At 40.4% G+C, this 25,252-nt stretch overlaps 1 protein-coding gene and 1 long non-coding RNA gene across 2 annotated transcripts in view; one reads left to right on the top strand and one right to left on the bottom strand.

The window, feature by feature from the left end:
• The window catches only part of LOC120229605, a 23,485-nt gene extending 20,793 nt beyond the window's left edge, over window positions 1-2,692 (bottom strand). Inside the window, exon 1 of the long non-coding RNA XR_005527786.1 lies at window positions 2,546-2,692. This is a non-coding gene — a long non-coding RNA (uncharacterized LOC120229605). The remainder of the gene's footprint in view (window positions 1-2,545) is intronic.
• A 187-nt stretch (window positions 2,693-2,879) lies between these two features.
• Window positions 2,880-22,192, top strand: CLNS1A (chloride nucleotide-sensitive channel 1A). Its single transcript, XM_039228684.1, has 7 exons — window positions 2,880-3,073; window positions 7,990-8,126; window positions 11,368-11,472; window positions 12,119-12,226; window positions 13,301-13,474; window positions 18,057-18,146; window positions 21,444-22,192. Exons 1-6 carry the CDS (start codon window positions 2,949-2,951, stop codon window positions 18,122-18,124), a joined length of 717 nt encoding a protein of 238 aa, XP_039084615.1. The 5' UTR covers window positions 2,880-2,948; the 3' UTR covers window positions 18,125-18,146; window positions 21,444-22,192.
• Window positions 22,193-25,252: the final 3,060 nt, after the last annotated feature.

Genomic DNA, 25,252 nt, shown 5'->3' with positions numbered 1-25,252 from the left:
TTCTTCTCCCCCATGGTCCTCCGTTAAGTTCCTCCTAATCCTCCTATACGTGCAAACATATGATATTTGTCCTTCTCTGCCTGACTTATTTCGCTCAGCATAACACCCTCAAGGTCCATCCATGTTGCTACACATGGCCAGATTTCATTCTTTCTCATCGCCATGTAGTATTCCATCATATAGATAAACCACATATGATTAACAATTTTTATTATTACTGAATATGAAGAGTGAGGAAGAATAAGGAAATAAGGATAAATTCCAGGTTTCTAACTTGAGCACCTAAATGTAAGGTGGTATTTTTCCATATAATAAGATGCTGGAGAAATAGCAGAGTTGAGTGAGAAGATAGTAAATTCAAATTTTTATTAAGACTATTATTTATTTATTTTTATTAAGACTATTTTTTAGAGCAGTTTTAGGTTCACAGCAAAATTGAGCAGATGGTACACAGATTTCCCATGTACCCATGCCCCCAGTCATGCCTCACTTCCCTCATTACCAACATTCCCCACCAGAGAGGTACATTTGTTGCAACCAATGAACTCACATTGAGACACATCATTGTCACCTAAAGTCCATAGTTTACAAGTTCAATTTTTGATAAGCTGAATGAGAAGGGTCTGTGGAACCGCCAAATGGAGACGTCTTTCAGGATGTAAAAATCTGTAGTTCAAGAGAGAGTTTTAGTTAATAAAAAAAAGCGGGGGAGGGGTGCCTGGGTAGCTCTGTCGGTTAAGCATCCAACTTCGGCTCAGGTCATGATCTCACGATTTGTGGGTTTGAGCCCTGTGTCAGGCTCTGTGCTGACAGCTAGCTCAGAGCCTGAGGCCTGTTTCAGATTGTGTCTCCCTCTCTCTCTGACCCTCCCCTGCTCACGCTGTCTCTCTCTCTCTGAAATAAATAAAAAACATTAAAAAAAAATTTTTAAAGGCAGGAACTTAATTATCTAGCTGCATACCAGTAATGTAGCCTGCAGCAAATCACTTAATTGCTCTGATCTTCAGTTTTCTCATGTATACAATGGGCATAACAGCAGCAGCCAGCCTGCATACCTCACAGAATTATAAAGATCAAAGGAGAGAAGGAGTGAGAAAAGCATTCTTTTGAAAAGTAAAACACTATACATATGTGAGACTTAAGTGCCTACAGCATATGTTACTCATAGGGATTTATATAGGAAGTAAAGGAACAAATCCTGCCCTTCTTTAAATTCATGGTGATATGCCTGTTTGCTTTGGCATACATAGGCTTAAATACCTCCTCTGAGCCTGTCACTGTAACAGGTGAAGAGCTCCTTGTCAGAGCTAAAAGATCCCTTTTCTTCAGTCATACACTTCAGTAAAATGTTTTGCTGTTAGACAATTGCTTTTTAATGACGCTATGAAAACTATGTCAAGTTGATATGAAATTATTACACAGGTCTTAGCCAATTTTCTCTCTGCAGGATTTGGGGGATTCTGTTTCTGAGCAGAAAGAGAATGAGTTTCTGGGGATTCTGTTTACTAAATAGTCAACCATGTGTAGCTATTCCATGGAACCCTGAAACTCTCCATTTCCTGCATTAGATTGTTAGCTACTCTCAAAGCTTACTTTTCCTCCTGGATTCTCCATCTTGGAGAAATGAGCCAGCATCCAGTCACTTAGCCTGGAAATCATCCTTGGCTCCTCTCTCGTCATCTATCCTCTTCTTCATTTTCACCACTTTCTTTCCCTCAGTCTCTCTCCAAATTCTGAGGACTTTACAAAGACTCTTTACCTTTGCTCTAGACTCTATTCCATTTCCATTCTTACTGCCACTCTCTCACCTATACCATAGCAACAACTTCCTAATTCTCTCCCTGCTCAGAGTACCCTTCCTCCAGTCTCTCTACCAACAAACAGAATCCCAGTTTTTTAAAAAAATAGAATATTCCTCTATTCAGCAGATACAAATACAGCTACTCCACATGTCTGCCCATCCAGCCTCAACTGGTGCTACTGCATAGGTATAATCACACTGATTTTACAGGCAAGAAAAGTTTGGCCTAGAGACTGACTTCCTTCTAGGTCTCTCATGGCTAAACTCTTGCTCTTCAGTTTAACGCTTCAGGCTCCCATTTGTAAAATTGGATCAAGAGTCACTTTCCCATATAACTGGCATAAAGAGGAAATGAAATAATACTGGGAAAGAGCCTGAACAGTGCCTGGCACATAACAATCGGTTACCCTTTGCTATTATTCTGATTAAAGTTTTCATTATTACTTCGCTCTTCAGTGCCTAACAAAAAAATAAAGCAAGCGTTTCAAATCCGAAGGACTAATTCTTTTCCCCTTAGCGCCCATCTCCTCCTTGACACAGCCAACTCTTCGCCCTGAGTTAATTACCAATTTGGGCTCGTTTGCCTGCCTGAGACGGGGCGGAGGACACGCGGCTCCCGCACTGGGGCAGCGTCAGGGCCTAGACTGATGTCGCGGGCGCGGCTGTGAAGTTGAGATGTGGACAGGCCGGGATGAGGCCCGCGCCGGCCAGAAGAGCCGTGAACCCAGTTATGAGCGCTCTAACCTCTAGAAGAGTGTGTTCTTTGATTCCCGTCCAAGGCTTAGGCCTCTGTTTCGTCTTCTGTAGAAAAGGAGTTTATTATTCATCGTGCTTCCTCTCTCACAGGGTTGCTGGGACAACCCAGCACTAGCACGTTGGAGAGTGCTCAGTTATTTCAAGGCCGGAGCCTTAGAAATGGCGAGGGGGAGGGGCCGGGCCACGTGACCGACGCCGCCTGGTCCTCTGAGGCCTTTAAGAGTTTGCCCCAGAACGTCTTTCCAGCGGGTGAACGCGGCTCGCATTCTGGGGCGGACTAAGTTGCTCTTCCGGGGTCATCGCCACCACTTCCGGGGCGGGGCGAGGCGAGCGGCTGGAGTGGCCGTGCTTCGGCTTGCTACCGGCTTGTGTCTCCGCGCTCCTCGCTGCGATGAGCTTCCTCAAAAGTTTCCCGCCGCCCGGTTCGGCCGAGGGGCTCCGGCAGCAGCAGCCGGAGACCGAGGCTGTGCTGAACGGCAAGGGCCTCGGCACCGGCACCCTTTACATCGCCGAGAGGTAGGCAGGGTCCCTGCTCCCCGGTGCCGGCTTCCTGCGCGCCGCCTTGGTCCCCCGCTGGCGCGGGCTGAGTGGCGGGGCGGGGGCGAGACCGCGACCTCGGGGGCCGCTGTGAGGCGGTGCGCGTGCCCGGGGTCGCCTCAGAGAGGCCTCTGCCGGGGCGAGGACTCGATTGTTCGGGCGTCCTCTCTTCTCCGACCCCTCCTCTCTTCTCCACACGGAGTTCTCTCATCGATTAGGCTTCTTGCCTGCCGGTTTTCCCGAGGTCCGGGGCGTGCGTCGTTCTTGACTCAAGGTCTCGCCTTTAGGTTTTTGAGTTTCCAGCCCCTGAGTGAGGATCATCGATGTGCATGGTCTTCTCCGTGAAAAGGCGCGGGAGGTGTTGCCCTGGGCAAGATATGTAGGTTTGGAGCGGATTGTGGAGGATTTTGAAAGTTTGGTTAAGGAGTAGAGCTTGTGTTCTGTGGGTGTGGGTGGGGAGGGGAACATCCTCCTCCCCACGCAAGCTGGGGTCGTATCCAGAGGGACCAGACTCCCATCTCTCGTTTTTTCCCATTTCTGACTCCCATTTCCACTCCTAGAAGGAATTACCAGTTTATTCAGCCCTTTGGAGCACCGGGCTTTTATAGACAGTCAACATCTCAAATACCACAGTTGTAGAAATGAGGTCCCTGTTGCCATGATACATGGTTCCATTCGTCGTCAAGCAAACAATGGCACATTAAATCCTTCCTGTCCTTCAAATTTGTCTGACTTCTGCTGCTGCATCACTTTTGTCTACAGCCAGGGAACCTTCTCTCCTTTTAAGAGCTCGTATGATTGCCTTGCACTACACAGAATATCCAATTCTCTGGTCAACTGACTGGTAACCTTAATTACATACACAGGGTTCTTTCTCCCGGTAACATTGTATTCACAGGCCTGCCACTAGGGGATGAAGGTTATGAGGGAGGCAAGTTTCTACCTTCCACAGAGGGCACAAAAAATAGGTAAAGACCCCTTGGTTGGAAGGGAATCTAACACTGAGCAGAGCTCTGGCTTTTGACCAATCACTGAGACAAGAAATACAGACGGAAGGAAAAGCAAGTTTGGGGTGAGATGCAGATTATGAGTCTGGTCTGGACATGTGTGATTTGTTGGACACAAGAGTGTGTATCTGGAGAGAGCAGTATTAAAGATAGAGATTTGGAAATCATTAGTATAAAGGTTAGCATATACTCAGTGGGGGATAGGTTCCCTGGAAGAGAAGAGAGCCAACGATAGAACCTTCGAGACACATTTGCATTAAGAGGTAGGTTGTGGAAGAAGAGACTTGAGAATAGACAAGAGGAAGGAGCAGTGAAAACCTGAAAAGCTTCTGTTGGGCAATGACAAGGAGATCTTTAATGATCTTGGGAGAGCAGTTTCTTTTAAGTGGTGGAGAGTGCAGCACAGACTGATTGCTGGCCCCTGCACCATCCACTTTTCTCACTTCTCGGCGTATTGACTCTTTCTATAATATAACTACTGTTTGGGGAACGAAGACAAGGTCCTGTGCTTGTCTTTTCATTTTGAAAAACTTCAAACCAAAAGAAAAATTGCAAGTGTTGTCAATTAACGCAAAGATGCGTAAGTTGCTAACTTTTTACCACATTTATCTTTTTTCTGAGAGATTTGAGAGTTGCAAACATGTTGTCACATTAGCTATAAATACTTTAGCAAAAATCCCCTAAGAACAAAGACATTCTATATAACCACAATACAGTGATCACACTGAAGAAGTATAAACTTCTTTTAAGCTCTGATATGTTTAAAAATTTTTCATTTCAGCTTTTCACTAATAAATCTCTTCTTTAAGAAAATACTTTTGTAAAATATACATACAACAAAGAATATACATTATATTTGGATGTTTAAGGCATTATAATTAAACCAACCCTTTTCTGTCCACCAGCTAAGTTAAGAATAGAATATTATGAGTACCATGGACACCTATGTTCATCCCTCTTTACTCATGGTTGACATTACCTCCTTGGTCTCTTTCCACATCCTGTTCTTTCCTACCTAACATGTCCAAGTTTTGATAGAATCAGGGCCTCAACAAACTAGGAAGGTTCCCTAGAGGATTTGAGAAATGAGGATTAACAGCCCGGTGAATGAGGTGGGGCTAAGGGGAAACGTTTATTTATAAGAAACAAGATGCTCAGAGGCAAAAGTGAGAAGCCATATTGTGTGCCAGGTTATGAAACACACACACTCATACCATCCAGCAGTTCTTCATCTGAATTAATGAGTGGAAAAGCATGGAAAAATAATCAAGATGGAGAAGAAGAGAGCCATGTTCCAGGAGCTCGGCTTTATAGGCCAAAGGCTTTAGGAAAATTATTTTAGGATTTTAGGCAAAGAGGGATAGGGTCTAATTTGGTTTTAGGTAGTTTCTCAGATGTGTACTGAGAGATAACGGAACTCTCAAGTTCATTTTCAAAGTTTAGTTTACATAGGAAGTTGACTTTTTCACCCAAGTAAGGAAGGGATCAGAGGCATGAATCCTTCAAAATAGATGATTTTAAACAGGCAAAATAGGTAATTAAATTAAATCCACCCAAATTCAAGACCTTGTTCTTTTATCTTTCTATCCTGTTTTCACCTCCTGCCAGGAATAAAGTGCAATGATCAAATTTCCAAAAGCATAGAAATTAGCAAAACATTCCTTTGCATTTACTATCTTTTTTTAATTAAAATTTGGGGGGCACCTGGCTGGCTAAGTCGGTTAAGCAGCCGACTTTGGCTCTCCCTCTGCCCCTCCCCCACTCATGCTCTGTCTCTCTCTATATCAAAAATAAATAAAAGCAAAGAAAATTTTTAAAAGGCAATTAAAAAAATATTTTACCATGCGTGTGCAAAGGAGAGAGAGAGAGAGGACACGAGCAGGAGAGGGGCAGAGAGAGGGAGACACAGAATCCAAAGCAGGCTCCAGTCTGTGCTGTCAGCACACAGCCCAATGCAGGGCTTAAACCCATGATGCAGGGCTCAAACCCATGAACCGTGAGATCATGACCTTTCCTTCTGGAGTATATGAAAAGTGAGTAAGAACATAGTGATCAGAGTAAATATTGCTTTTAAGTGGAACTTGCTTCTCTTCTGTAGAGTGCATATCCATGTCCAAGTATAAGGAACTACAGAGCAATTATTATGTGCTTTATAAAGTAAAAACCATAATTTGATAGGCACTGAGTTTTTCCATCTTCTAATTGAGTCATTAAAGTTTTGTGGCTCAAAATATTTGAAATCATTTTGGACGCCCAAATTTGGAGCACTACTTTCTGAATTGTGATAATTTCTGGGGGATTGCTGAGGTGAGAAAAGGAAGTTTATTTGCTTTAAAATAATAGAGTTTTAGTAAGGGACTGGCAATACTTCATTGATACATGAGCACTATTTCATCTGCACATTAAGAGGAAAGCAGTGGACAGGAAAGGCACATACAACACACACAATCTAAATACAAAAATAAAATCTGTTTCTTTGGAACTAATGAGATGAATCATTCTGGAAGATCATTTCTAGAGCTTTTACCTCGTTAGGCTTCTTAAGATTTATCATTTTAAGACTCTCAGATTTCCTTTTTCTTTTTTTACTAAGCATGTTGAGTGGAAATGTAAATGATCTCAGACTGCTTCACTGTGACTGTTCTTGCCCAGGGGATTCCTAGATTCATTTATTGTATTTGGTTTTGCTTGGTTAGAAGTTGAACAACCAGGCTTGTAAAAATTGTATAGAAAATAGAATGATATGGGGTATTATTGCATTCATTTATTTTTCTTTTAATAAAAGCTTTATTGAGATAATCTACATAGTATAAAATTCAGGGGTGGTTAGTCTCTTTGCAGAGCTGTGCAACCATCACCACATTCAATTTTAGAATATTTTCATCACCCCTAAAGAAACTGTCACTCATTAGCAGTCAGTCTCTATTCCCCTCCAGCTCTGAGCAGCCAATATATTGCATTAACTTTTATTGCATTAACATTTTTCTGTGTGGTTTCTTAAGGATCTTTTGCTACATTTTTTTTTCCTGCTAAGTGGTGCAGCTTCAGATGAGTGAAGTATTGCCAGAAATTAGCCTGCCTTTACTCATAACATACTGCTTTTGGTGTTATGTTTCCTTTATTATACCAATAAAATAATTCCTTTTGGCCATTTTTGAGGGAGAACTAGACCTTGCTTATTTGTAGCTTTCTTTTAAGGCTACAGAATAAATGAAAGTCTTCATAAAGTTTTCCCATGAGACAAGTATTTTCTAACTAATTGTAAGATTGATTACAGCCATTTCATGTATATGTCATTTAATGTAGGGTTCGTGGAGAAATGAGTGACTCCCAAGTGTTTGTTGCATACTTACATGCTGAGCACTATGCTAGTGGGTTTGAAGAATGTGAAATAAAGAAATAGGATAGGTTCTGTTACATAGCTCACATTCTGTCAGGATACATATGAGATTCACTGCCACAGTTAAGTGCTCAGTGGCCTATTATTGGATATAAATGCAGTTCAGAAAAAGAAGAAGCCATTAGGGACTAGGTAACTGGAGGGAGCGCTCAAGGAGGAGCTGGGACTTAACCAATTGAAAAGGATTTGCAAAAGCAAGGCACCAGAAGGCATTCCAAATAGAACCAGTGGGAAAGGCATAGAAACCGATGTGACTTACAGAATTGCATTTCAAACCTTCTTGAATTTTTATATAGAGGAGAATTTAACAATTGGTTTTAAAGAAATTCAGTTCCTGCTGCTGAATTTTCTTATTTTAGGAATATTTCTAAACATTAAGCTAAGTTTATTCCACATGTGTAAAAGTGTCCAAGATGAACCTTTATAAACTTTAGGGTTAAATTAGGATTTGATTTCTTAAAATAATCTACTTTACACATGTTTTTCAGCCGCCTGTCCTGGTTAGATGGCTCTGGATTAGGATTCTCACTGGAGTACCCCACCATTAGCTTGCACGCGGTGTCCAGGGACCTAAATGCCTATCCACGAGAGCATTTGTATGTTATGGTGAATGCCAAATTTGGAGGTATGTATGGCATAATTTCAGCTTGAGCTTCCTTTGGTAGAATATTACATATATTTAAAAAGCAGTCTTTGATCATAAAGTAATATTCAAACCATTGACCTATTTTGGATAATAGTTTTTTAAGCAAAATTTCAGCTCAGTAAAATAATTTGGACACTGCTTTTTTACTTTATGTTTGCACTTAGAATTATTCAGTTATTGTAGATTTATATTTCTAATTTTTCCTCTTGCATCTGTTTATTCCTTCTTTTTGTAAAGGCATTTATATTCGGCACCCTTAGAGGCTTGGATCAGTATACTTTGTGCTTCCACAAGTTTAGTGTAGAAGCTGGGTTCTTTTGTTTCATTTTATTACAGAAGTGGTTCTAAGTGGGGGACAGTGTTATGTTCCCCCCCCCCCCCCCCCCCCCCCCCATTAGGCAGTAACATTTTGATTTTCGTGACTGGAGAGGGGGAGGAGTGCTACTGGCATCTGGTAGTTAGAGGCCAGGGATCCCACAAGGCACAGGACAGCCTCCCACAACCAGAAATTACCCAGTCCAAGTGTTCGTAGTGCCAAGGTTGAAAAGCCCTGTCTATGGTCGGGTGGGTGGCACAGTCAGTTGAGCGTCCGACTTCGGCTCAGGTCATGATCTCATGGTTTGTGGGTTGAAGTCCCACATGGGGCTCTGTGCTGACATCAGAGCCTGGAGCCTGTTTCAGATTCTGTGTTTCCCTCTCTCTCGGTCCCTTCCCCACTCATGCTGTGTTTCTCTGTCTCAGTAATAATAAACATTAAAAAAAAAAAATTAAAAATTAGAAAAGCCCTGTGGTACAAGATTTCCAAGTTTTTTGCTGTTGGAAATAATTACACAGATTCGTGAAAGTGATGAAAGAAGGTGTAAGAGAAAAAAAATCCATTTGGAGGGTTATGGACAGTGGGTTATAAGAATTTCAAACGAGAAATTAGGCACAAAATTAAAACTTGTGTTTATTTTTGTAAGTGTAACTAAATGAGAAGTTTTATACTATATTGTGTTCATTTAATTTTTTTTTTTTTTTTTTTTTTTTGAGAGAGAGACAGTGACAGTGCGAGCAGGAGAGGGGCAGAGAGAGGGAGACGCAGAATCAAAAGCAGGCTCCAGGCTCAGAGCTGTCAGCACAGAGCCTGATGCAGGACTGGAACTCAAAACCATGAGCTCATGACCTGAGCCAAGTGGGACGCTCACTCAACTGACTGAGCCAGCCAAGTGCCCCAAGATTTTATTTTTAAGCAATCTCTACACCCAACATGGGGCTCAAACTCACAGCCCCAAGACCAAGAGTCGTATGCTCTATGGACTGAGCCAACCAGGCACTCTTGACCTAGTTTTTATTTTATTTTATTTTATTTTATCTATTTTATTTTATTTATTTTTTTAAAAATGTTTTAATGTTTATTTTTGTGAGAAATACAGTGTGAGCAGGGAAGGGGCAGAGAGAGAGGGAGACACAGAATCCAAAGCAACTCCAGGCTCTGAGTTACAAGCACAGAGCCTGACGTGGGACTCGAACCCACAGACTGTGAGATCATGACCTGAGCCAAAGTCGGGCGCTTAACCGACTGACCTACCCAGGTGCCCCCTGCCCTAGATTTTTCAATTACGAAATAACTTAAATGTTGAAATGTGCTGAGAGTAATAAAAATTTTTCATTATTTATTATCTAGCATAAATTCCAACATTTTTTTAATAACTGCTCAAGTCTTTTAAAGAAATAAGATAGTATTAGTACTGTTGCAATCGTTTTCATAATTTCCCCATTTTGTTCCCTACTCTGTCTCCTGAGTTAAACATTATCCTAAAATTGGTATGTGTCTTTCCCTTCTAAGTTTTTAGATTTTTACTGAATATGTGCAAATCCACAGGCAATGTAATGGTTTTGTTTTGTGTTTAAAATTTTAATTGGGGGGCACCTGGGTGGCTCAGTCGGTTGAGCGGCCGACTTCGGCTCATGTCGTGATCTCGCAGTCCATGGGTTCGAGCCCCGTGTCGGGCTCTGTGCTGACAATTCAGAGCTTGGACCCTGCTTCCAATGCTGTGTGTCCTTCGCTCTCTGCCCCTCCCCCTCTCATTCTCTGTCTCTTTCTCTCAAAAAAAATAAACATTAAAAAAAATTTTTTTAACTGCTGTCCATGTATAAAACATAATATGACTGGATTAGAATACATGTTTTCTTTTTTTAACATTTATTTTTAAAATTTTCACTAGTACATATAGTATTGCAGTAAACATTTATGTACAAACTCCTTGTGTGCATAATAGATACTTAGATGAGGGTAATAGGATATATACACCTCCAGAATAGTTGTAGCAATTTCTACTTCTACCAATAGCATGTTCTACTTATCTTTATTGACCATTTGTATTTTTTTTCCTTGGCTACAGACTTAGGTGATTTATCTGTTGGGTTAGTTAACTTGATGGACCTTAGTTTTTTCACCTGTAAATTATTAGTGATAAATCACATCAGTGGATTATAAACTGCTACTGAACCCTTTGTTTCATGGTGAAAGGTAAAAGAACCAGATAACAATAGAACTATACTTGTCAGAGGCCTGACTCTTTGGGTCTCCTCACCCCAGCTATGACCCTGAAGGAGGCTTGGAATCCCTAGGGCTCAGTGAAGTACAATGTGACTAGATCAGAGAGCCAGTCCACAATCTTTTTTCTGAAGTAAGCATATTCTTATAATTTGAAGTAAAAACTATTGCAGTATTTAGATACATCAGTAAACATCCTTTAAGAAATTATTTTAGGCTTCTTTTTTCCCAAAACAAATGTACATCATCATTTAAATATTTTATTTATGGGGGTGCCTGGATAGCTCAGTTTTTTGAGCATCCGACTTCGACTTAGGTCATGATCTCATGGTTTATGATTTCGAGATGTGCGTTAGACTTGCTGTTGTCAGCACAGAACCTGCTTCAGATCCTCCATCAACCCCCCCCCTCCGCCCCTCCCCTGCTGGTGTTCTCTCAAAAATAAAAATATAAATAAGGGTTTATGTATTTTAAGAGAAAGTGCTCATGCCTGAGTGGGGGAAGGGGGCAGAGCTAGAGGGAGAGAAAGGATCCCAAGCAGGCTCCATGCTGACAGCACAGAAGGCTACATGGGGCTCAAACTCAGGAACAGTTAACCAAAATCAAAAGTTAGACACTTAACTGACTGAGCCACCCAGGCACCCCTAAACATTTAGAAACTTATTTTTATTCCCTTTCTAGAAGAATCGAAAGAATCTGTTGCTGAAGAAGAAGAAGAAGAAGACAGTGATGATGATGTTGAACCTATTGCTGAATTTAGATTCGTACCTAGTGATAAGTCAGCATGTGAGTTCATAGAATTGATTCTTTTCCCTTTATGCATCAAGCAGTCCCCACACCCCATTTACCTTTACGCTCTTTACCTCTGTTCTATTGCCTTTTCTTTATTTTAACATCTGCCATATCATTGAGGACCAGATATCTATTAATCTCAAATGTTGTGAATGTAGTGAGAGTATAGGAGACACCATATTATTTGGTATGTTTTGTGAATGGAGAAATCTGGTTACTTTTATTGACATGATGCTGTTGACTTTGAATCTTACCAGATAGAGGGCAAGGCGTCCTGGCAGTTCCAAAGTGGATGATGCCAGGACAGCTGGAAAGAGCTCTGTCAACTGAAAGGGGCTTCACCCTGATAACAGCATTCTGACCAAGACTTTGGCTCTTTTTCTTAGAAAATCCAGCCAGGTGTGAAGAGATCTCAACATTATCTTGAAATGAACTCTTATTATTTTGTGACTTGTCCATTGTCATCAAGCACTTTTCAAGATTGATCTCCTTGGAATTTGGCAGGTTTTGTAAATAGTGTGACTCTGGTACATTTCTTGTCTACTCATTAGATTTATTTGCACTGGTGGTTATATTACTAAAATTGTACTATACACAGGCCAGAAAAGAATGTTGATTACAATTTAATTTCCTTGTTCAGTGGAGGCAATGTTTACTGCAATGTGTGAATGCCAGGCTTTGCATCCAGATCCTGAGGATGAAGATTCAGATGATTACGATGGAGAAGAATATGATGTGGAAGCACATGGTTAGTGAAACGGGTTCTTTTAAATGTGTGCGTTTCATTTTAAACATTTGTTTTTACTGAAGGTATGGGATTATAGTTTTTATATCCCAGATAGTGTGGTTATTAATAAAAGTGAATGGCACAATTCATGTCGAAGCCAGATTGGAAAAATTATGGACTTTCCAAGATTTTATTGGGGTCAGAAAATGGATAGAGATAAATGGAAGGGAAGAAAATGGTAGATTGGAAAGTAGATAGTTGGGAGAGTCTTTTAAGTTGATGCAGCTGCTCCCAGAGAATAAGCCTTCTCCTTCCACTACCTGAAACCTGTATCACTTACATCTTTCCTTAACAGACTCCTTCAAATAGCTCACTTCCCAAGTCATTTTTTTCCCAGAACCATACTTCACTTAGACTTTTCTCTTTGTCTCCCCAGACCAGTCGCTAGCCTGGTAGAGTCATGTAACCTGAGGAGCTTTCCATTCTCTTTTCTTTTCCCACCGCTCTCATGCCACTGATCTGGCTGTCCAGAGCCCTTCCCTCCATAGATACCCACTTCCTGGCCTGAGACAAACTCGGTTCTGGAATTCTTCATGTATCTAAATACATCCTCATCTTTGCTCAGATTTTTGAATGATATTTATATATATATATATTTTTAATCCTTTTTATACTTGCCCGAATTTCTGAGTTTTTAAAAGGAGCATATATTTTAATCCAGAAAGAACCATCAGTACAAATTAATATCAAATTAATTTGCACTCATCTATAAAATTCCCATCTTGGGATAAGATAAGACTCCATGGCCTTAGGAACACCCTTTTTGCCTTCAAGTCCCTGGACATTTGATTTTTTTAATAATTGCTGTTTACTGAACCATTCTTTTGGAATCCCTTCTTATCCTACAGGGTAGATACATTTTCTTTGTGTCTCTAATTTCTACTGATGACTTACATAAGTGTATACAAAATAAATACTGAAACATATTTTCCTGGAAGCCTTTTTAAACTGTACCAATCTTCAGTAAATGCATTATTGATTATCCATTTTTTTCTAATTGTTTTATAATAGTTTAAAAGCATTTTATTTGTTTAGAACAAGGCCAGGGAGACATCCCTACCTTTTACACCTATGAAGAAGGATTATCCCATTTAACAGCAGAAGGCCAAGCCACATTGGAGAGATTAGAAGGAATGCTTTCTCAGTCTGTGAGCAGCCAGTATAACATGGCTGGAGTTCGAACAGAAGATTCAATAAGAGATTATGAAGGTGAGTATCCTTCTTTCTTTCAGTGTGAATGGTGAGATGGTCACTCGAGCAACAAGGGAAATGATAGAAAGATCTATACGTTCTTTTGAAAACTTAAGACAGAAATCTCAGAATTGTGCAACTTTTTTTTTTTTTTTTTTTTAGTTTTATCCCCCAGCTACAAAAATAGTCTGTGCACAGTCAAAAAATTTTAAATGGGCACAAGCAAAGAGGAAATGAAAAATCAATATAATTATAATTGAGAGACATTAGTAATTTTTCTGTTGCAGATCCTTACAGTCTTTTTTTGTTTGTTTTTTTATGTGTGTGTATATATATGTGTGTGTCTACATATCAATGCTGCTGTTTTTATTTTTAAAATGAATTCCTACATGATTATATGAAAAACTAGGATAGTCACTTGATTTAAAGAGCTAGGGAGCATTCAGTAAACTTGGGTTCTTTTGTGACAAACTTCTGGACCTTAAACAAATGGCTTTCAGGATTATTTCAGTTGTGTCTGCTTTGTAAGCTTCTTTGTAAATATTTGCGCTATTAGACTGGTTTGCTTTTTGAGTACCTATTTCAGTCAGAATATTGATGTATTCTTTTGGTGCAGGATTTTTCATTTAAATGACTTTCGATGGGGGCGCCTGGGTGGCTCAGTGGGTTAAGTGTCCGACTTTGACTCAGGTCATGATCTCATGGTTCATGAGTTTGAACCTCGCGTTGGGCTCTGCTGACAGCTAGCTCAGAGCCTGGAGCCTGCTTCAGATTCTGTATCTCTCTCTCTCTCTCCGACCCTTCCCTGCTCACGCTGTCTCTCTCTCTCTCTCTCTTTCAGAAATAAATAAAACATTTAAAAATATTAAAAATAGGGGCGCCTGGGTGGCTTAGTCGGTTAAGCGTCCGACTTTCGCTTAGGTCATGATCTCGCGGTTCGTGGGTTCGAGCCCCGCGTCGGGCTCTGTGCTGACTGCCAGCTCAGAGCCTGGAGCCTGTTTCAGTCTGTGACTCCCTCTCTCTCTGACCCTCCCCTGCTCACGCTGTCTCTCTCTCTCTCTCTCCTAGAAATAAATAAAACATTTAAAAAAAAAATTGTAAAAAAAAAAATAAAAATATTAAAAATAAATGACTTCCAATAAATAAACATTAAAAAAAAAAAGAAAGAAAGAAACAGGGCACCTGGGTGGCTCAGTTGGTTAAGCATCCAACTTTGGCTCAGGTCATGATCTTGGGGTTTGTGAGTTTGAATCCTGCGTCGGGCTCTGTGCTGACAGCTCAGAGCCTGGAGCCTGCTTCAGATTCTATGTCTCCCTCTCTGTTCCTCCCCACCTTGCACTGTCTCCCTCTCTCTGTCTCTTTTTTAATGTTTAATAAACATTTTAAAAATAATAAAATAAATGATTTTCCTATTTCTTTACTGTTATTCTTTAATTCTAGGCCCTGTCTTCTCACACTGGATTTATAATAGTAAATCTTTTGCCTTGATTATCCCTGCTTCCAGCTCACTGTGCCATATTTATCTTCTGAGAACACTCTGTGGTCACCTCTGTATAGAGGTGTCCCCTCAGTGATTGTCTGATACTCATATAAAATTGTAACTCTGAAGAGATAACTTTGCCTTTGCCCCAAATATCTCCAGTGTTGTTCCTACTACTCTCAATAGAACATTCGGATACCACTCTTACGTGCCAGGCCCTGATTTAAGCTCATTACATATATGTACTCCTTTAATCCTTCCAGGAAGGCTACTGTGATCCGTGTTTTACAGGTGAAGAACCTGAAGCACAGAAAGATCATATAACTTGCTCGAGGTCAAATAGCTAATAGGTGGTGAGAGGATTAGATGAGCTAATATGCAAAAAGAATATACCAGGCCCTGTTATAAGCATTTCTTGCATCTTATGTGTATTTAATATATACTAGTATTTTATGTTGCTATAGAGTCTTACCACTTCTAATTTTTAGTTCAGCTAAGTTTCAGCAGAACGTTCTTAAAGAGAATTAGTATAGTTTTTCTTGTATTGGTACATGTGAGTTTCTGTCATAATGTTGTGATCAGCATCCTCATGCACAGAGCATGTGGACCTGGGGTTCCTGAAATCATGGGGTATTTTAATTTGGAAGAGTTTAGGCTTTGGGTCACACTGTTATTCCTTGTGTATTCTTTCCATTTTAAGTCCTAGTCGGTGAGCCTCTAACAGACTGGGGTGAGATGGCTCAGATGATTTCTAGTGCTTTACTGAACTCTTGGCCAAAAGAATTCAAGATCTTACCGTTTTTTTCTTTTAAGGTAGGCTTAATCATGGAGCCCAGCGTGGGGCTTGAACTCACAACCCTGAGATCAAGACCTGAGCTGAGATCAGGAGTTGGACATTTAACCAACTAAGCTACCCAGACACCCCAAGATACTACTTTTTTTTTTTTATTACAGTGATTGACTGGAGGGTGTCCTTGGACATTAAAAAGGCTTTCATCACTGATGGGGATTTTTTTAATTGTAAAGTTCCTTATTTAATGCTTTATAGCAACTGATTTTAAGATCACAAACACTTTTTGCTAAAATGAGATTTTGGCCTTTGTTCCTAAGCCTTACTAGCATATTGAGAGTTGGCCTATATATAAAAGTTCTTCAGCCTATACAGTTAACCAGCTTCTAAAGTCCTAAGTAGCCATGTCCGTCTTTTTGCCATTTATTTATTTAGTTTGACCTGTGCATTTTAACTTTTAAAAATTTGATTTGTTTAAACAAATTTTTTAATAAAAATTATATATATTTCAGGTATGCCACAGGATGCTTTTATTTTTATTAAAAACTTTTTTTAGTTTATTTTTTTATCAATTTTTTTCTTTAATATTTTATTTATTTCTAAGAGAGAGAGACTGTGTGAGAAGGGGAGGGTCAGAGAGAGAGGGGGAGATACGGAATCTGAAACAGGCTCCAGGCTCTGAGCTAGCTGTCAGCACAGAGCCCAGTGCAGGACTCGAACCCACGAACCGTGAGATCATGACCTGAGCCAAAGTCGGACACTTAACCGATTGAGCCACCCAGGTGCCTTTCGGTTTATTTATTTTTGAGAGAGTGTGTGGGGATGTGGCAGAGAGAGAATCCCAAGCAGACTCCATGCCATGGGTGGGGAGCCTGATGCAGGGCTGATACCCATGAATCATGAGATCATAACCCACCAAGCCAAAGTCGGACTCTTAATTGACTGAGCCATTCAGCCCCATAGATGTTTTGATATACATAGTGAAATAATTCCTATAGTTAAGCTGATTAACATATCCATCTCCTCACATAGTTATCCCTTTTTTGTGGTGAGAACACCTGAAATCTGCTGTCTTGGTAAATTTCAATCTTTTTGCCATTTAAATACACCGTATCTACTTGTGGCATTTCAGTGCTTCATGTGCTTGTTTATGTAAGAAGTGTTTATTGAGTTTCCATGCCAGGTACAGAGAATACAGCAGTGCTCAGGAGAGATGAGATTATTGTCTTGATATCAGTGACATTCTTCTGTAGAGAAAAATAAGTTAACTAATTAGGCAGTTTTAGTACATTGTGATATAGCATTGAGTTTTAGGGGAAGCTTGAGAAGCTGTGGAATCAGATGCTGGACTCTTCACCCAGCCTGGATAGAGGGGCAAGCTTCATGGAGTAAGTGACACCTAAGTCCAGCTCTGAAAGAGGAATAAAAGTGACTTACTTGAGGGACGCCTGGGTGGCTCAGTCAGTTAAGCATCCAACTTCGGCTCAGGTCATGATCTCATGGTTTATGAGTTCGAGCCCCATGTCAGGCTCTGTGCTGTCAGTTTGGAGCCTGGAGCCTGCTTTGGCTTCTGTATCTGTGCCCCTTCCCTGCTCGTTTGTTCTCTCTCACTCTCTCTCTCTCAAAAGTAAAACAATAAAAAATAAAAAGTTACTTAGGTGAAGGGGAATTGCATACAGGTTGGGGCCAGGCGCAGGAAGAGAAACTCTTCTGTGTGGAGAGATGAGTTAATTTTAGATACTTTCTACATTTGTATGCCCCACTGCATGTCCAAGTGCTAAGGGACTCAGCAGAAGCCAGTTTGTTGTGGGCTAAAGACTTAAGGGGTGAATGGGAGGTGAGGAAGTAGAGAAAGCAGCTATAAACAACTCTTTCCAGAGGGGTTTCTTCCCGTTTTCCCTCCCTCCTCCACACTGTTTTTTCTCTGTGAAATGAGAAAAATAGATAAGCAAGAACCTCCCTCTGTTTACATTGTCTTCTCTCAAAATTATGTCCTAAGTTTTGTGAGGCTAGGACTTTTATACCTTTAATAAGTGACACAGGAAATACCCAGCACAGTTCTGAGAGTGAACAGTTGGTGTCGCTACATTCAAAAGTTCTTACCTAGTGTTCTTTTGGTGTTGATGTTGAGAATTTACAAAGTAAATGTTAAATGTACAGGTGGCATTTTTCTTTCTTGGTTTGTTCCTTGTTACTTTTTCAGAAGAGAAAGAAATAGCAGTTGTTACCAACAGAGGGCACTACCTTCCTTCTGGTGATGTATAAGTTGAACCTTTACCTATCTGAAGAGCTTAGTAGACTATTGCTCAGCAGTTGATTTTTTTCTTCAGATGGAATGGAGGTAGATACTACACCAACGGTTGCTGGACAGTTTGAGGATGCAGATGTTGATCACTGAAAATGATTTATGCTGCTGTGGGGTAAGTACTTTATTTTTTCCCTTGCCACTGAACTTGAAAATCATGAAAATAATTAATTTTTTATTTACCTAATTCAGGAGAACTCTATAAAATTAGCAGTTTGAAAAAGTGTTAGTTATCCATTTATGAAATTATTGAGACTTAAGTGGTTTTTTTCCCCTAAGAAATCAAGGTCTGCAAACAGCGATATTCAGGTTAACATTTTCTGAGCACTTAGCACATCTTAAGCATAAGCACTGTGCTAGACACTGGGTAGTGCTAGGCATTGAGGCCTGGAAGAGTAACTCAGGCATCTTCAGTGAACTCAGGAGGAGGACATTAGCCTGATACTCAGAAATCAGGAGTGCCCTGGTAGGCTCAGGGCCTGGTTGGCTCCCTGGTGGGAGCAGCAGAGCCGAAGATCATGTGCTCTTGAGTCACCTTTTCCCACTTGTGGTGTTTGAGACCATAACATGTTTGTCAGAAAACACAAAGCAGAGATTTGCTGCAACCCACTGCTATTCAGTTTAGGGCAGAAGTAGAAGTAATTCTAAACTGCATTTAAGCCTTTAATCATAATCTTACATCGGCCTCTCTCCTTCTGAAAATAACGGAGGACCAAGGTCCTGGGCGCCTTAGTGTTCAGGCCTTAGTGTTTGGATTTGCCAAACTGTAAGTCCATGTACAGTTGTCCAAAAGCTATCATAATTTCCCAAGTTGCTATATACCTGCTTTTCTTTTCTTCTTTTCTTTTTATTTAAAAGTGAGAGAGAGAAAGAGCATGGGGGCGAGGGGCAGAAGGAGAGAGAGAGAGAGAGAGAGAGAGAGAGAGAGAGAGAATCCTAAGCAGTCTCCATGCTCAGCGCAGAGCCCAATGTGGGGCTCAGTCCAACAAACCTGGGATCATGACCTAAGCTGAAATCAGAGCTGGACGCTTAATCGACTGAGCCATCCAGGTGCCCCCATACCTGCTTTTCCTGACTGACAGTCAGGAAGAGCTCACAACCAATTTTCTCTGACATGTTCTCAAGAGCTTTGCATAAAGTTTGTCCCTGACTTTGCTGCATGTTACTCTGAGAAGTAAATTGTCCTTTGCCAGCTTGAGTGTCTCAACTATGTATTGGATAGTAGCTGAAGATCATGTAGTTAGTTCATACCATATAGAGCTCCAAGACTAGTAATCCTAATAGGCCTTCCTTTGAAGCTGTAAGATTTTTACATTGTTAAAATTGTTGTCTCTCTTCCCCTTCTACAGTGTCCTTCTACTTCTGACCTGATAGCATTTTCTCTTCTTTTTTTTTTTAATTTTTTCTTAACGTTTATTTATTATTGAGAGAGAGAGAGAGAGAGCATGAACATGGGAGGGGCAGAGACAGTGGGAGACACAGAATCTAAAGCAGGCTCCAGGCTCCAAGCTGTCAGCACAAAGCCCAGTGTGGGGCTCAAACTCACAAATCGCGAGATCTGGACCTAAACTGAAGTCGGATGCTTAACTAACTGAGACACCAAGGCGCCCACCCCCCCCCACCCCCCAATAGCATTTTCTTGAATGCTGTCTGTCTTTGAGATGTTACTTTGCTCAGGTCCTTTATTTTTTTAAAGCATACAGTAATAATGTTGCAAGATTTATATATTTTGGCTTGACTCTTATACTATTGTGAGTCATCCAGTTGGGTTGTGAGATCCCTCCTTTTTCCATGTTCCATTTACCTTCCAAATTACTGCCGTTGTGAACATACCTTATACTAACCATGAAAAATAGTAATGAATCTCTGCTTTTCTCTCAGGTGCTGCCAGTGGAACTATCAGAAAATAATGTCTTAGAAGTTCTGTGATTTATGTCTCTTCCTTTAAATACTTTTTTTTTTTTTTTAACATTTATTTATTTTTAAGAGACAGAGCATGAGCAGGGGAGGGGCAGAGAGAGAAGGAGACACAGAATCCGGAGAAGGCTCCAGGCTCTGAGCTGTCATTACAGAGCCAATGTGGGGCTTAAACTCATGAACCACGATATCATGACCTGAGCTGAAGTTGGCCACTTAACCGACTGAGCCACCCAGGCTCCTCAAATACTTAATTTTTATTTCCACAGCATTTATTTCTGTCATTAGTAGCTATATAGTCTAAAACCAGCATTGTCTGCAGTTAGCTAAAATTATGTGTTCATATTACTGCAGCTCTGTTAACTTTAATTTTCAGATCTCACAATTCCAAATATCAGTACTTCACTATTATACTGTATGGGAAGTCGTTTGGTGCCAACTTAAGTCTCCTTCTCTCCTCACTTTCCTACTTACCATGTTTTTTATAGCATGTTGACTTTTTCAGTTCAGTAAGGCGTAACTTAGTTACTTTTATGGAAACTGGAAAACATTTTTTGATCTTCTGGCTTTCACATCTTCTTGAAAAATAGACTATCCATAGAATACCAACCACTCTATTAATAAGGATTATGAGAAACTCATTTGTTATGTCACTCATGGTTATACAAATGAGATGTTACTGCAATTCACTGATGAGAATTCTTAGGATTCTTTGTAATGTAATTTTATGGTGAAATAGCCATAAAATGGCCACAGACTTTCTAATGAGCTGATGATTTGTTTTCTATTCATTTTATGCTACAGCTGGAGTGGAGAGATCGTTTATAAAGTTTATACAAGTTCTTCATCTAGATAATTGACCTGAATTCCAAACAATGTCTGTAAATTTTTAATCATTTGAAATTAAGGAGTGGAGAAGGAATAATTAGAGTGTTTATGCAATCATTAAAAATTGCAAGATAGGGGCGCCTGGGTGGTTTAGTCGGATAAGCGTCCGACTTTCACTTAGGTCATGATCTCGCGGTTCGTGGGTTCGAGCCCCGCGTCGGGCTCTGTGCTGACTGCCAGCTCGGAGCCTGGAGCCTGTTTTGGAGTCTGTGTCTCCCTCTCTCTCTGACCCTCCCCTGGTCACGATGTCTCTCTCTCTCTCTCCTAGAAATAAATAAAAATATTTTTTAAAAAAATTGCAAGATAATGGAACTGAGGACCTCTCAGTGCCTGAGATGTGACGAAGGGGAAGTGGTAGAACCATAGCTCTACCACATGCCGGCTTCTGTGCCTTTGGACACGGCATATAACTTCTCTCTAATCCTCAGTTTCCTGATCTGAAAATGGGGTTGATAAACTACCTGGCAGAATCGTTGGAAAGACTAAGATATAATAGATCTAAGTTCTCTGGCACCTGACTAGGCAATCAATAAATAACAGCTATCATCATCATCATCATGATTATTATTATTACTATTATAAACCCTGTAAATCTTTTGTTTTTCAGATTCTGCTCATAACTGTAGGAAAGAACTTGGTGCCTCTTCTACTGTGGAGTGGGTGTTGATGAAAGTCTTTTTCCTTCTCCAAAACTTACCTGAACCAGTTCTTTTTTGAGACAGACTATACTGAGACAAAAAGTTGTCACCAGCAGAAGAGACTATGACCTTTATTAACAAAGGTGAATTAACTTAACCAAGAGGGTATGTGTAGTTTATCATCTACGCCAAAACTTTCTGTGTGCAGGTACCCTCTGAATAGGCCTATAGTTCCAGCCTTTGTTATACATACGCATCTTCTGTAACTTGGCAGGCCTACGAAGGTGGACTATTTGGGAAGGAGGGAAGCTGAGTCTAAGATACATACGTTCAGAGCCTAAGGATCCCCTTACCCTTGAAAAAGAAAGACAAAGGGATCTCAGATCCTGTCCTCTCCTCCTTGTCCCCTGGGGTAAAGGGCCTTTTGACTAACTTGGGGCCTAGATCAGTTCATTCAGGCATCCTTAGGGAGCCTCTTGGGAAACATTCTAGCCACATCTACTGCCACTAACAAATGCATCAGACTAGCTTTTACTCCTTTTCACCACGTTTCACCAGTCTCTTTTGTTATAACCTGTTAGGTTACATTCTCTAATTTCTAACCTGTTCGGTCGGTTTCCATAACAAGTGAAATTGGGATGAAGTCCTCAGAGTACTTTAGAGGATAATTGTTTTGTCTTTAACAAATAAATAAACAAATAAATCTAGGTTTTCTATATTATTGTGCTTTCATTCTTTTTTTAATTTTTTTTTTAATGTTTTATTTATTTCTAGGAGAGAGAGAGAGAGAGACAGCGTGAGCAGGGGAGGGTCAGAGAGAGAGGGAGTCACAGACTGAAACAGGCTCCAGGCTCTGAGCTGGCAGTCAGCACAGAGCCCGACGCGGGGCTCGAACCCACGAACCGCGAGATCATGACCTAACCGAAAGTCGGACGCTTAACCGACTAAGCCACCCAGGCGCCCCTGTGCTTTCATTCTTGACTAAAAACATTAAAGAGAAGAAAAATTTTTTTTTTCTATTTAAGACTGGTAAAAAACAAGAGTCTTAAGAGTTGGTCTTATTTTTGTTTGACTTCTGTTGAGAATATGAACATGAAATGAGTAAGAAAATGTATTTAGAATTTCTGCAAAAATTTAGGGCAAAAAGATTGAATGCATTTCAAGGGGTTTTTGCTTCTTGCACTTGCATCAGGAGTAATTTCTTATACTTATCAACTCTCAAGTTTTAGTTTTCACAGACACCAGGGTGTTTCTAAGGCTGATTTATAATTACAGATGTATACTTAGACTTTCTATACCCTTATATCACTTTTAAAATATGGTTAGAAAAGCTGTTCAGAATCACTTGGCTAATTAGGGACTAAACTTTAGTTTGTGACCGCTAAGTCTAGTGTTCTCGTTAGCAGTTTCACTTGGTTTCTGTCATTGTGCATGGTAGATTGGAAAAAGCTGAGTTTTTTCTCTTTTTTTCTTTTTAAATTTTTTAATGTTTGATTTATTTCTGAGAGAGAAAGAGAGAGATAGCATGAGCAGGGGAGAGTCAGAGAGAGAGGGAGATACAGAATCTGAAACAGGCTTCAGACTCCAAGCTAGCTGTCAGCACAGAGCCCGACATGGGGCTCGAACCCACAAACTGTGAGGTGACTTGAGCCAAAGTTGGACGTTTAACTGGCTGAGCCACCCAGGCGCCCCAGAAAAAGCTGATTTTCTTTTTTCTGACCAGACCCTCAGAAATACCAAATTTGCAGGGCATCTGGGTGGCTCAGTTGGTTGTGTCCGACATCGGCTCAGGTCATGATCTTGTGGTTTCTGGGTTCAAGCCCCGAATCGGGCTCTGTGCTGACAGCCAGCTAAGAGCCTGGAGCCTGTCTCACATTCTGTGTCTCCCTCTCTCTGACCCTCCTCTGCTCACTGTCTGTCTCTCCTAGAAATAAATAAAACATTAAGAAAAAATTTTTTAAAAATACTGAATTTGCTACAGTAGGCAAGTTAAAGGGCCACTTGGAAATGGAAACTGAACTTGACTAAGGCATTCTCTGTATCAGCCACTGTCTTGGATTCTTTATATAGATTATGTATATAATCTTAACTACCTTATGAGGTACAGATGCTTTTATTATCCCATTTTATAAATGAGGAGGCTAAAGAGTGGTAAAATAGGTAGTCATACAGATAGTGAGCCATGATTTTTTTGTTTGTTTAATTTTAGAGAGAGACTGCCTTGAGTAGAGGAGAGGGGCAGAGAAAGAGAGAGAGAAGGAGAGAGAAAATCTTAAGCAGCCTCCATGGTTAGCACAGAACCCAATCTGCGGCTCGATCCCATGACCACAAGATCCAAAATCAGGAGTTGGATGCTTAACTGACTGAGCCACCCAGGTGCCATGTGAGCCATGGTTTTTAAGCCTATGCTCCAGAACACTATAGAACCTTCCCATTTGCCAGCAGTTGAAAGGAAGCAAATTCTCTCTTCACTGCAGTATTTTTAATGTTAAAATTTCAGTGGACGACACGGGAAGTTCCCAGATTTCTCTGCTGTTAGTCTCAGCAGCACTTATAATTCAATGCTAGACATTTCTCTCTTCTTCAGTAAACAGGGTATTCTCATGTGCTAATCTTAGAAATTCTGTTTGTCTTTTTTTGAAGTCATACTTGTAATCATGACTTTCAGTGAAACAATAAAGTGTTAACAAAATGTCAGGGAGATTGTGTGTACTGTTTCCTGTAGGCACTGCTGTGATCAGCTTGATATTGTAGGTAATGCAGTCATCTAACATGTAGAAGACCAAGCACCTAGTTCTGACTTGTTAGACAAGGTATTTAAATCTCTCTGGACCTATTTTCCTCATCTGTAAAATGAGGGGATTAGATTAAGTTTCTTTCAAAGATTCAGCTGTAATAATAACATTCTATAATATTAGTTGCACATATAGCTTTGAGAAAATTCTAGGTGTAAAAGATCAGGTCAGACTTAAAAATGAAATTAATAATCAGCAAAACATTTCTTGATTCTATTTGAACGAACTTTCAGTGTTACTGGAATTGTTTGCCTCCTGTTTCTTGATGTAGAGGAAATTTAAAGACAAGCCATGGACATTTTCCCCCATAATGTGAATCATCCAAAATATGCATTAAAGCTAGTGTTTGTGGTCATCTGTTCTAAATTCTGTCATTTAAAAAATGTATTTATAGGAGTGCCTGGCTGGCTCAGTTGGTAGAATATGTGACTCTTGATCTTGGGGTTGTAAGTTTGCTCTGTGTTGGCTGTAGAGATTAATTACAAAAAAAAAATCTTTAAAAAAAATTAAAAATGTATTCCTAAAAAGTGATCCCAGTGGGTTTTCTTCTCCCACAGATCAGTTGGTCAGATATTGATACTTTTCAAATAAACTTATTTTTGAGAGACAGCATGCATGTGAGTGAGCAGGGGAGGGGCAGAGAGAGAGGGGCAGAGGATCCGAAGCAGGCTCTGTGCTGACAGCCGACAGCCCAATGCGGGCTTGAGCTCACAAACCACAAGATTATTACCCTGAGCCAAAGTTGGATGCTCAACTGACTAAGCCACCCAGGAGCCCCCAGATAAGCTTGTTTAATCTTTGTACATTATATATTTTGAGATCTTGATAGGATCTCTGTCGGTATTAGTAAAGATGAGAGATTATGCACAGATGGTCATGGTTATATAGCCCTTTACTTTTAGAAGACAAGGGTTTGTAAGAAGAACAATGAACTCAGGGCACCTGGGTAGCTCAGTCGGTTAAGCATCTGATTTCGGCTCAGG

This window comes from Hyaena hyaena, unplaced genomic scaffold (genome assembly GCF_003009895.1).
Source record: "Hyaena hyaena isolate Hyena2069 unplaced genomic scaffold, ASM300989v1 scaffold_34, whole genome shotgun sequence".
NCBI lineage: Eukaryota > Metazoa > Chordata > Mammalia > Carnivora > Hyaenidae > Hyaena > Hyaena hyaena.
This window is presented reverse-complemented; position numbering and strand designations above follow the sequence as displayed.

What these genes read in the sequence shown, in the direction of transcription:
- CLNS1A (XM_039228684.1), top strand. Translation starts at nt 2,949, where the DNA reads ATGAGCTTCCTCAAAAGTTTCCCGCCGCCCGGTTCGGCCGAGGGGCTC. An exon ending in GGTGAATGCCAAATTTGGAG is followed by an intron (nt 8,127 to 11,367) that starts GTATGTATGGCA and finishes TTCCCTTTCTAG; the next exon opens with AAGAATCGAAAGAATCTGTT. An exon ending in ATATGATGTGGAAGCACATG is followed by an intron (nt 12,227 to 13,300) that starts GTTAGTGAAACG and finishes TTATTTGTTTAG; the next exon opens with AACAAGGCCAGGGAGACATC.